Source organism: Ambystoma mexicanum, chromosome 1q, assembly GCF_040938575.1.
Source record: "Ambystoma mexicanum isolate Mex_15411 chromosome 1q, UKY_AmexF1_1, whole genome shotgun sequence".
In the NCBI taxonomy this organism is placed as follows: domain Eukaryota; kingdom Metazoa; phylum Chordata; class Amphibia; order Caudata; family Ambystomatidae; genus Ambystoma; species Ambystoma mexicanum.
The window spans coordinates 1445721239-1445734135 of NC_090922.1; the positions used below are offsets into that span (position 1 = coordinate 1445721239).

At 47.4% G+C, this 12897-nt stretch overlaps 1 protein-coding gene across 9 annotated transcripts in view; it reads left to right on the plus strand.

The window, feature by feature from the left end:
• The window catches only part of RNF220 (ring finger protein 220), an 856068-nt gene that overhangs the window by 667934 nt on the left and 175237 nt on the right, over positions 1-12897 (plus strand). The window contains exons 1-2 of one of the 9 annotated variants that reach the window (XM_069642330.1): positions 27-142; positions 248-282. The exons of 7 other annotated variants lie outside the window; for them this stretch is intronic. In XM_069642330.1, the coding sequence (XP_069498431.1) occupies positions 271-282 (12 nt within the window). In that variant the 5' untranslated portion in view covers positions 27-142; positions 248-270. Of the gene's footprint in view, positions 1-25; positions 143-247; positions 283-12897 lie in introns of those variants that run through there. One more of the 9 variants, XM_069642331.1, reaches the window with a different exon arrangement.

Sequence of the window (12897 nt, forward strand, 5' to 3'; positions counted from 1 at the left end):
TTCAGAAAAGGTCGGCAAACCTTTAAACACACACAACGTTATCGGGTCTTATTGAGACTTTAAATGTGTTTCAATTGATAATGAAAGCACCACAAGGCCTCTCTTTACCAAACGCTCTTTTTCAGTTTCCAGGCAGCATCAGGTGAGTGATTGCGATCCAGATCTTGTAGTGAATTTTGTATGCATTTTTTTTAATCATCCATTAACTTAGATCGTTCTCACCCCTTTGTTGTTATATTGGTAACAGGAGCCCTTTTGCAACCTCTGGAAATGAACGTTGAAGTAAGAGGCTGCAGCTGACGCTGTAATTCGTTGTATTGTACTTATCACACGTTGAAATTAAAAATTGTAAGTACGTGACTTTGTAAACATCATCTGGTTTTGAAATTACACCCGGCAGCCATTGGTTGTCGGTATCGTCGACACAGTAGCTCACTCGAAACTCACGGTACAGTTCAGGTTCTAGAATGCTTGCAGGCGCAGTACCTGCTGTGCAGCTACTACACAGACCGTGCTCTGGCCTAAGTTACTCTATACAGGGCTCGAAATGGAACAAAATATATTGGGGGAACTGTCACCTCTTTGGAGGGGTGGGGCCAGTGGGTAGGGTCTCCTGACAGGTTGTGCAACACAGTATCCCTTCATAAAACTTAATCCTAGCGATTTGCATAAAAGCGAAGCGCATTATAGGAACATCATAATGTCCACAATTTTAAATGTTAAACATGCCTTATAGAAATGCAGTTAGAAGCCCTTTTAAATGAATAATGGACTCTTCTGTTTAATTGGTCACAATACTCATCCTAATAAAGAGATGTCTGGGAATTGCAGGACATATAGACTAGTTTGGAAAAACCTGGCTAATCGTGCGGGCAATGTAACGAGCAGACAAATTAGGAAGCTCTCCAAGTCATGTCCTATGGAAGCAGTCTGCTACTTGAGGTGCCACTGGCTAAGTGATGTGCTTAACCCTGGATCTAGGGGACGGAGCAGAGCCATTTTTTGTCCCTGCAAGTCCTTTTTTTTTTTTTTTTTTGCCAGAGCCCTGTTCCGGCACATTCCCTGCACTATACGCAAGCTAATGATTGCAGACGTGTACTGTCTCTAGTTCCAGTGCCTACTCTGAATAATGCTTCCCCAGGGCTAGTGGCTGCATCTACAGTACTTTCTCTAGGTCTAATGACTCTTCTGTGGATAATAACTGGCGGCACAATGTGTGTTCTAGGTCTAATGGTTGCAGACACAGGAACAAAACCCAGACTAATATCAGCAGACAATACCTTCTCTAGCGTTGATGGTAAAGGCCCATCACATCCTCTGACTGGAGCGAATGAGTGCAGACACAATACCTGCTCTGGAGCTAATGACTTCTGATACAGTATGTACCTGCTCATCAGCTACATCTGACGATACCTGCCCTGGGGCAAATAATTGCAGGCACAGTCCTAGATCTAGGATACCGATTCCAGACACAGTACCTGCCCTGGAACTAATACCATTTGATACAGCACCTGCTAATCCGTTACATATGACAGAATACCTGAATTATGGCATGCACAGTACACACTCTGGGACGATTTCAGTCACAGTATCTGCTTTGGAGCTAATGGTATTTAACACAATACCTTCTCGTGAGCAAATCTGGGGTTAATGACTGCAGAAACAATAAAAACCCCATGCACCCTTTCCATCTCGTGTGTCCTTTCACAATCCTAATTTCCCTCTGAAACTTCTAACCGCACTCTCTGAAATGAACGTGCAGCGTTAAGAAGTGATCAGCAGGGATAAACCATTGTGCCACGATTTTCAAAATCAAAAAAGGGTTTGGTGCAACTGATGTGATGCTCATTCTTTTCACTTGCGCCACATGAACCATGCACAAAGGACAAAGTGGCATCATAGTTGTGTACATTGAGGTGCTCTTTTCCCACCAAATGCACAGCTGGGCAAGGCAGAGTGTGTAAAGGGGGTTCTAGACATTTTCAAGTACATCCAGAGTTTCAAAAGAGGTGCATTTCCTTGTGCCTATTTGGAACAGGTTCAGGGGGATATAAAATGTAAAGGAAGGTTACTTCTGATCCTCTCATGCAATGAGTGAGTGAATACTGTGTGTGAATAAGCGAGTGAATGTTGAGTCAAAGAATGTGTTTGTGCTGGGCCAGGGAGCTGATTTTGGCAGGTGAGGGCAGCACAGTAACTATGCACTTTTCTGAAATGTTTTATTTATTCCCTACCCCCCCCAAAATTATTTTATTGGTATTTTCAACATTTCAACTGTAATAACACATATAACCCTTCCCCCTCGATCCCAGCGCATGTAACCAATAATGCACCCAGGCCTGTCCTCCCCCTTCCCCCCCCACCCCTACCCTTGCTCGAGTCCATAAACTCTGTAAATGGCTCCCGTGTGGCCAGACGATGTACGGGCCCTTGCACCGTTTGACCTCTATAGTCTTCACCTCTCACCTCTTCACCTCTCGAATAACCTCAGCCATATCTCCTCCCAGCTTCTTGTGAAGGCGCCCTCCCCAAGTGGAGCGAGTACTCGCACCAGCCCCCGCAATCTCATTTTCCCCAGGCACCATATGGCCTGCAGGTGATGCAAGACTATGTCTCAGTCCGAGAGAAACCATTTGTGATCCCCATGAATCGAATAAGTCATCCACTCCAGTACCACAAATTTCCTGATTTTGCGAACCCATTCGTGTTCTATGGCGGCCGCTTTTTGTTTCCATTTGTGTGCCACCACAAGCGTTGCCGCCACTAACCGGATGACGTGTGTCTTTCTATGAGCTTTCGAGTAGATTTTTCTGAACCCTGCCCATTCCCAGTATGGCCATCCCTATGTTGTCCGGCATCTGACTCCTAAAAATATTATTATTAATTGCTGCACATATAATGTCCCATTAAGGCTGTATGCCTGGACATTCCCACCATATATGCTTTGACAATCAATTTATGTAGTTATCCTAGGGTGGGATGCCATTGGACCATTATCATAACCCACATCCCCTGAATCTGGATGGCCTGCATGAGCTTGGGGATATCTGCCCATAACTGAGTCCAAAGTTCCCCCTCCAGCGACTGCCTCCTGCATTTTCCCACTGCTCCATATAGTGCCATGCCTGGCTCCTTGCCCCTTCTGCTATATTGCCGTATAACGCTCCTACTAAATGCCTGTCCCAGTGTCCATAGTTACGTACCGTTCAAAGGGCGTGAGCTCCCTGGTGGCCGCTGACCTGATCACTGGGTTTGTAAGCCAGTGCCTCAGTTGAGAGTAGCGATACCTCTCCCTCTCATCTAGCCTGAAGTCCTGCTTGCACTGTGGAAAGGATTTAATGTCCTGACCCGAGAACATGTCACGTAGTTTGCAGCACCCTGGTGCCTCCCACCCATTGAAGGCACCCCTTTCCACACCCGGTGTGAACTGGGGATTTCTAAAAAGCAAAGTCGGCGGGGAGGCGAAGGTGGTCAAGTTCACCCTCCGCACAGCTCATTCCATGAGTCCCCCACTAGGGCCCCTCTCCTGCTACAGTACATGTTTTCAGGGCTACCCCCTTGGGGAGCCACAACACCTCGTCCAGCAGAGAGCCCACCACCGATTTGTCCATTTGACACCAGTCCTTCCCGCGTACGCCCCTGAACCAATCCTGGATTACTCTTATTTGAGCCGCAAGGAAATGGAGGTGGAAGTTTGGTGCTCACAGCCCTCCCTTGCTTCTGGGAGACATTAGCATGTGCATAGCTACTCTGGATCTCTTGTGGTTCCAAATAAATGACCCCACGGGAACCCCTGCTTGCAGGTCTGTGAAATAGTACAGGATTTTTGTCAAAACCACAATTTTAAGGGCATGTATCCTCCCATTCCAGGATATTGATAAGGGCACCCATTTCGGCAGCAGCCGGTGCAACCTTTCCGCTAAATGTGGGTAGGTAGCCCAATAAAGGGCACCCAGAGAACCAGTAATCTGGACCCTCATACTTCTAATGCCGGTTTCCGCCCATCTATAGGGTTCTATACCCTGCAATTCCTGAACCTTTTCTGAGGTGGCGGTCAAGTTTACAAACTCTGACTTGTGGGTATTTATTTTTAACCCTGCCCCCACCCCAAAGAGACGTTGTTCCTGCAAGAGCCTTGGAAATGAGGTTTTTGGTTCTGTGATCAAGAGGTGCATGTCATCAGCAAACGCTACAAGTCTATGCTCCTCACCCCCAAAGGGAATCCCCCTAATATCCGGGGAGGCCCTAAGGCTGGCCAAGAGCAGCTCCAGGTGGATAGTGCATAAGAGCGGGCAACCCTGCTTTGTGCCTTGTGAGGCCGTTATCCTCTGGGAAGGTTTTTCATTGATTACCAGGCACAAGGAAGGAGTTCGGTAGTTGGCTCTTACCATTGAAAGGCATTTAGAACCGAATCCCATATCCTCCATGGTATGGAAGAGGAATGGCCATTGAACCCAGTCGAATGCCTTCTCAGCATTCAACGCTAGTGCAGGGGATCTAGATTTATTTACTTTTTCAATAAGATGACAGACCCGCTAAATGTTTTCCGAGGTCTGCCTATGCCTAATAAATCTTGACTAGTCGGGATCGCATTTTGGGGAAGAGCTTATCCAGGCATGACGCCAGAACCTTGGTGTAGATCTTGTCTAGATTAATTAGGGCAATTGGCCGGTATGAAGTGCATAGTGACATCTTTATCGGCTCTGGGAGCAGCACAACCGTGGCTTCTTCCATTGTCTGGGTGATATACCCTCTCCCTCGCAACCTTCAAAAGAGTTGAAGAGCGCATTATCAATTCCTCTCTAAAGGTATTGTAGAAAAAACCATGGAAAGCCGTCCAAGCCTAAGGCCTTTCCTGATAGCAAGGCAGCTATAGCCTCCCTTACTCCCTTGGGAGTAATGTCTCCCTCAAGTTCTTGAGGATTGATCTTGGGGAGAGGGCACCAGGACAGTTATCCCCTTTGGGCTCACTCCTCAGGGGAATCTGATGTGTACAAGGATGAATAATATTCCAGACTGAAATTATGTCAGGTGGAGCAGTGCTTTCTTGCCCCCCCCCGGCTTTATTTTAAGGATTGTTCTTGACGCTTCTTTTTTCCTAATCAATCTCGCTAACAGGCTATCCGCCTTATTGGCTTTGACATAATACCTCTGTTGGAGGTAGAGCAATGAACGCTCTGCAGCTCTACTCTGCAAAACATCGAATTGCCCCCTAATGAGCCGATATTCACTTTGCAGCATACTCCCCTCTGTTTTTTGCCATTTGAGCCATTGTTTGTTAGTTTAGCTTCCAATTCCTCCTGTAAGAGACATAGTTGTTTGTCCCTCTGGCACTTCATTGCGATGAGCTCCCCCCTCAATGTAGCACGTCCTACATCACCTGGTCGCGCACATCCTCTGTTGCGTTGCAAAGTAATCCACTATTTTATTCTTTATGTCCTCACATAGGACTCCATCCTTAAGAATGTAGCTGGGGAACTTCCACCGCCATTGGCCTGGTTCGTTCTGCCCCATATTTAAGTTAATTGTTATGGGCGCATTGTGTGACAGGGCGATCACTCCTAGCTCTATCCTCGCGCCCTTACCCTGTCCGCAAGAACCCACCTTACCCCGTATTTTGGGCGTAGAATGCTGCCACTGTATATGTCCCCCCCCCCCCTCTCTCATTGGAAAGAGGCCACCAGATGCCTACCCTCTGTGTCCCCCTCTGTAGCTATGACCGGGAAGCATGGGATGTCGCTAATGGCGATTAACACCCCTCCCCCATCTTACTTGGGATGTTGGATTGGAACAGATGGCGATACCACTTTACTTTCAGCTTATGCCTGTGTCGCCTCCGAATGTGCGTCTCGTGGAGGGATACAATTCCTGACTTTTCCTACGCACATGATACACAGATTTATCTGAGCCTGAAACAACCCATGGAAGCAGAGGACAACATTCGAAAATGTGCAGTGGCAGTACGAAGGTGAATGATGGACAATAAGCTTCAGTTGAACCCTAACAAGACAGAGATAATCCTCTTTGGTTTCAAAAAGAATCTCGGAATTACTGTCCGGATGGTCCCCTGTCCACCAATATTTGACAATACCCAGCTGTACCCAGACTCTGTTAAGAATCTGGGGTGCATCTGGCAGTCAGATATGGGACATAATCGACAGGTGAACCAAATGGTTAAATCAGTCTTTTTCCAGCTGAAATTAGTGAAACCACTTCTCCCCCTCATCTCAGAAGGCGATGGGGAAAATTTGGTGGGCACGCTTGTTAACACCAGGCTGGACTACTGTAAGGCCTCCTGGTTGGGTGCCCAAATTACCAGTTACGTCTTGCAGTGGCACAGAATGCTGCTGTACGGGTAGTGTGCACTGCCCTGGAGAAAATCTGTGTCAGAATCCAGGAAGAAACTACACTGGCTTCCGGTTCACCAAAGAATCAAGTTCAAGTTACTGTGTTTGATCTTTAAGTTTATACACAATCTTGCACCGTCCTACTTAGTGGCCAAGATTCAAATTTACATCCCTAGAAGATCATTGAGATCCAGTCCAGACCAGTCTTCCACCTCCAGCAGGTCATTGAACACATACTGCTCCATTACGCGTAGACCATTGTCTGCCACCGCCTAAGCGAGGTCTTTTATTCTGAAGTTCGATCTTCTCAAGCGGCTTTCAGGGTCTTGGCTCTAGGTCTCATGGCTCTGCGTGACTTTTGCTAATTGCTCTACCAGCTCGACGATCTTCCCTGTGACCTCTTGTATGGCGCTCTCCGCTGCATCGGGCTGCTCCTCTTGTTTCATTATGTTGCCCCCTCACCTCTTGCAACGATTGGCACAGTTTCGCTCGATTGCGATTGAATGGTGTTCGCTATGTTGTCCCCAAAATCCTGAAAGCATTGGCAAAGGACCTCCTGGGTGACCACTTAATATTTTGCTCAGTCTGCCAGTGCCCCCAAATCCTCTCCTGCCTGGGGCCCCTGAACTCCCCCAGCCAGTACCTTGCTGTCTCTCTGCCAGAGCCTCTGCAGATTGCCCTCCTGTGGTTTCTTCCCTGACTTTGGGGCAGCTTTCATGTCCTTCCCCTTGTTTTTGGACATAGTGTGTAGGCAGGGCTGATTAGGGGGGGGGTGTGAGTAGTGGAGGGGAGCCATGCGCCCTCCTCTTCTCCCTGTTATCGTGTTGCACCGTTCAGCTTTATTATGGTCACTTTTACAGGGTGTAGGAACCTCCTTCCTCCTCTGCTTTGTGGGTCCGTCCATGACTGTGCGGGTGGGTTGGAACTCCCCTCTAACTGTGTGCAAGTGAGCCCGTTTTTGTCCTCCTCCTTGGGTTTCAAACGACCCTCCTCCTGGACTTGGTGCCAGGATCACTCTGCCGGAGCCCGACCAAATGACCTCTCCCTCATTCTTCCTTGCCCACCATTGATGTAGATGGACTCTTTAGCCCTCTTGACTCGTGTGCGGCCCCTCCCAGGCCTCGTGGCTGTTCTAAGAACTGCTCTTTCCAGCTGTGCAGCTCTCAGCAGTGTGCTACGGGTATGGCCCCTCCGGATCCTTCTGATCTCCGATGAGATGCTGCTTCTCCGGCACGGGGGCGCTCGGGCCCGTCTCGATCTTTGCGCTGGCATTCGCCAGCAGGGTATTCCATGCTCCACAAATCCAGCCCAATGGGCATCCAGTATCGCAAGCAGCTCCTTCCTGACAGGCTCTTCTGTCGTCCACTGCCCGGCAGCCGCTGCTTTCCGCCTCCCAGCTGCACTGGGTGCTCGGCTGCCCCTGGTCTCCCCAAGTGGTTCTTGCTCGCGGTCTGCAAGCGTGTCTCTCAGCTCGGTCTGCACCGGCTTTGTGCGCAATTCCTCCACACCTCAGACACTGTAGAGATGACGGCTGCACACCCGCCTCTACGAAGTTCCTCAGCGATCTGGGCTACTGCACTCGACCACCGCAGCCTACATCGATAAATATGCTGCTCTCTCCTCGGAGGCCATCTTGGAATCCCAATCACAATGCACTTTTTAATGGGTATCCATCATAGATGCCAGTACAAAATGCAAACTTAAAAAAAAAAGTTTTTTTTATTTTTTATTATTTTTTTTTTTTTTCTTTTAGAAAGGTTATGTGCTTTTATGTGGCTGCACTGGCATTTTGGGGCACTCAATCTAACCATTCTTTGCTGTGGCATGAGATTTTTGTTTTTTTGTTTCTGGGATTCTATGACAAAGCAAGCATGATGAGTGTTATTATGTGTCTAGACTGGCATTTAGGGCAGTCAGTCGATATGATATGAGTTTATAACGCGCTTAATACCCAGAGGTTTATAAGCACGGACCCGGGATCAAACCTGTGCTGCTCTGTGTTGCTTTGCTTTCAAGGCGAGCATGTTGCCACTGCCATTGTGCAGCCAGTTTGGATTTTTTCTTGTGACAAGACATTTTTAAAGGCAAACCAACGGGAGTGTGTGGCAGAGCCATGGTGGGCATTTTCTTTTAGGATCAATACTGGCATTATGTTTTGCACCGCTACCACCCAGGGGCAGTCTCCAGGCGCTCGCATGGCTCTGCAAACAAGGGGTGGCGGGGATGTTGGTGGGGGAAAAGTGAGGGTTAGGTCCAGAACCAGTAGGACCTGCCGTCTGTGAGTGTTTTGCTTGTGGTCATTTGTGAGCGGCCTTGCGCATTGTAACTGTATTATGCCTCAGGTGTGTGGTAGTGTTTTGTGTTGGTGTTTGTGTTGGGTGGTTAGATAGGGTTGGACGTGTGCACTGGTTAGATAGTGTCCAAAAGAGATCTAGAGTAACAGGTGGTCATAGCTGTAAGGTAGTCCAGCATCTTGGTGTGTGGTTGTATTTTAGATGGCATTGGGCTATGTGGGTGGTTCACTCTGGATGTCGACATAGTAATGGTCCTCTATATGTATACGAGTGTGGCTAGTCCAAGATCTGGTGTAGAGGCGTCCGTTATGTAGGAGGAGCAGGAAGGGAAGAGGGTTAGTAAAGTTGGCCAGTTCATTGTGCCTCTGTTTGGGGTGGCCCTTTGGATGCCGCTTGACTGTATCTAGCCAGGTTCTTGTTTGCAGTTCTTTGGCTCCTCTCGTCTCCTCTCTAGTTGTTTGTCTGCAGTGTTCTTGTTGCCGGTGTCCCTTCTAGGTTGTCATTGTCTGCTGAATAGCCAGGTTTTGAGCAGTTTCCTGAAGGTGATGTGGTTCTAATTACTTTGGGCATATTGTTCCAGGTTTTACCAATTAGACATGAGAGCGCTGTTCAGGCGAATTTCCTTTTTTCGTAGTGTTTTGCCTCTATTTGTAGGTCATTGTTGGATCTTAGTTCCCTTCCTGGACGATACCAGCTAATCTTGTCTTGGAGGAATTCCGCTCCTTGTCTGTGCAAGACTTTGAGGGCAATGAAGAGTGCTTTCAAATTGATGGCCCTTTTTACTGGTAACCAGTGTAGTGTTGGGGAGAAGCTGGACCCCCACCAGGGCTATGGGGCCCAGCAGCCATACCCTCACCAGCTATGGGAGACCCCAACACCTCCCATATGGCCCACAGGAATGCAACAGAGTTCCAAGCAGGCAGCAGCATGTTCCAAACTGCGTTTATTTCTGGGCAGCAAAAAAGGAAAAAACACGCAGAGCGTCGTGCACATCGAGAGTTCAGGTGCCGTCTCCCCCGGGGCTGGCTTGCAAGCCAGCTTTGTAATCACACTGCAGGCTGACCTCACAGAATTGGATCAGCTCCCAGAAACCTATCTCCTCCTGTTATTGGCTGCTAAGTAATAGGTTACCTATGTAGCCCTTATAGAGAGCCTGATAATTGGACATTAGAGTTTTGCGTCAGTGGGTTGGTTTAGCTGTGCCAGCCCACCATTACCTAATTCTAGCTTGTTGCATTATGAATTTGTTCCCATAACTTTTTAGCTGAAGCAAGCATTTCGCACCTGAGCTCTGAGCGCTCTTTGGCCAGGGCTGAGCCATTCTTGTTACAATTATGTTTCAAATGTTGTGCGAGTCTTTGCAAAAATGTCTTTCTTTCCCAGAAATAAAAGAAAAAAACACATTGGGTTGCCGTGGCTTACTCGCATTAGTGGAGAATTAAAAAATGTTTGTCTGCAGAAAGCAATGTTATCTGACTGCGCGACCTTGGCTGCTCGTGGGTTTGCGAGGAGTATTGGTGAAGCCATCTGCAGCTAGTGTTCAGTGAGAGAAATGAACTTGGCTGTAATTTTCCTGAAACATGACTTTACACTGTGCAATTAGACCATGTTAATTCATATAGGCATTTGCAAGCCTTTAAACAGGGATTTTTGTGTTTGTAGATTCTGATATTGCTGCATTGATTGTAATGTAGCATGGAAGTTGCACTGTTGGTGAAGTGGGTGTCTTTCAGCATATTTGTCACCCATGGGTGCGCTGGGGCCTGGTTCAAATGATAAGTGTGCTCCTTGTTCTTCCTGCTGTTCTTCTGTATACGTGCCTGGGGTGAGGGGGAGGGGCAGGGGTTTGATCTCGATTTTCCCTCTTCAGTAGGCTTTTCAGTTCTGTATGGATGTGGTCTCTTCAGATCCTGGCGGCTGTATTTTGCACTCTGTGGAGTTTCTTGGTGAGTCTTTCTGGTATTCCTTGGTAGAGGCTGTTTTGTGAGTATCCAGGATATAATTGTGAGGGTTCTGTGGGGGAAAGGGAGATAGTGAGTAATCCTCTAAGTAGTCTTAGGAGGAAGACGCATTTTCTGGCGTTTCGTTGACTTGCGGTTCCAGCGATAGTCCGTTGTCCAGGAGTATTCCTAGGTTATTTACTTTATTGGTACTCGGGTTGCGTTCTCATGCCGTTTGACCAGTCCAGTTGTGGGTTCCCTCTGTCGAATCCTGCGGATGAGACCATTATTTCTGTTTTTGCCAGGTTCAGTTTGAGGTTGTTTGTTGTCATCCAGTTGTATGTCTGTGAGTGGGACTCCTCCGGACATATTTTTGGTGTTTGAGATGAACGGTGGTTGGTAGGTTCTTTCGGTTCGTTTTGTTAGGATTGAGGTAACCCACTTTAGTGCAGGTTCTTGTGTGCCACGTTCCATCAATCTTTGTGTTTCGTGGCTGATTGTGTCAAAAGCCACTGATATGTCCAGTAGAATGAAGGCCGATTGGGTGTCGTCTGCGTTTATTTTCAGGTCATCCCATATCAATAGAAGTGCTTATTCTGTTCCTTTCGTCGGTCTGAAGCCAACTTGTGATTGGTAGTATTCTGCTTCTTTCGACGTGTTTAAGAGGGATTTCCCAAACATTTTTCTCCAGGGTCTTCGCTGGGTACGGCAATGGCAGGTTGCATATCAGTCTGTAGTTGCTTGGGTCTTCTGCGCTTTCAGACCTTTTTATCAGTTGTTAGAAGCATGCTGATTTGAAGGACTGTACTATTCCTCTGTTGAGTGATAGATTCATTAGGTTTCTGAAGCGTGTCGCTGGGGTTCTTTGTTTGTGGATTCCTTTGAAGACATCTGGGAGGGCAGGGGTCCCTTTCCGTTCTTCAGTGAACCATTTTGCTGCCAGTCTTTTTGACGTTGCTTTGAATGTTTGGTGATAACTGGTCAAGGTCCTTGGTGATCCAATTGTTGTGTGTCTTCTGTCTTCTGTTGTATCTATGTTTGTATCAGTGGGATCTCTTTCGCTTGGGACTGTTGCATCTAGTAGGTTTATTGGGTCCTCTAGGTCCAGGTTCTTCCAGTTTCTTTTCTTGCTGGTGTGGAGTAATTCCTTACCTGCCTTTAGGCAGGTTTGCAGTGTGAAGCAGAATGGTATCAAGTAGTGGTCACTCCACACCGTTGGTGTAGGTCGCGCGGATGCGCATAGTCCTTCCCTGCAGAAAATTGGATCCAGGATGTGTCCGGCGTCATGGGTGGATAGGTTTACTGTTTGCTTGAACTGAGTTTGCATTTTCTTTTTGGAACCATATGTTGAAATCTCCCAGTATGACTAGGTTGTCGTGATAGGTTGATAGCATGGCGGCCTTGTTCGCTAGTTTTGTTGTAAAGTTGGAGTTGTAAAAAGGTGGTCTGTAGATCAGGAGGAATACTATGTTGGATTGGTTGTTTAGTACTATCTTGATGAGGAGGGATTCATAGTGTTCAGCTTTGGTTGTGATGATTCGAGATGCTCGGAAGCGTTCTTTGTGTATAATTGCGATTCCGCCTCATCAATTTTCTCTGTTGGCGTGTATTTATATTTGTCAGGTATTGCTTTGTTTGTGATGGCTTTATAGTTGTCTGATAGCCAGGTTTCTGTAAGGAAGAGCATGTCTGTGCTTCCTTCGATTAGGAGGTCATGGATTTCTGGTTTTTGCCATGGATCTAACGTTGAGGAAGCTGCAGCATAGTTTGCTTGATTTCCCTTTCGGGTTGTTGTTTGTATTGTTAGTTCTGACCGGTGTGTTGTTGGTTGGGTTTCCGTTCCAGGTGGGTTTTCCCCGGTTGAGTCTGTTGGGTGGGGTGGTTCTTTGTTGGCCAGTCTCTTTGTCGCGTAAACCGATAAGGTTTATGGCAGGGTTGGCTTGTTCCGGTTCGTTCCAGGTGTTAAATAGAGTAGCTTATCCCTCTGTTGTTCCATTCTTGGTGATGTAGGGGGTGTAGAGTGTGATGGATTCCAATTTGTCCCTTGTTCTGGTTGGGGTATTGTCCATGATGAGACTGGGTTGGGATGTTTTATTAGTTATCGTGTTCCATTTGGTGTCGTGGTTGGGTCTGTATTTGTGGCACTTGTTGGCTCTCAGTTCATTGTTTCAGTGCTGTTTTTATTTACGACGTTGTATGTGGACAGGTAGCTAGCAATGTGGTCTGTCTTTGCTCTGTTATTTGTGTATCTCCTTGGGCCATCTGTAATGTTTATTGTCGAGTTTTCTAGGGTTGTGGGATCAGGCTGGTCAGTGC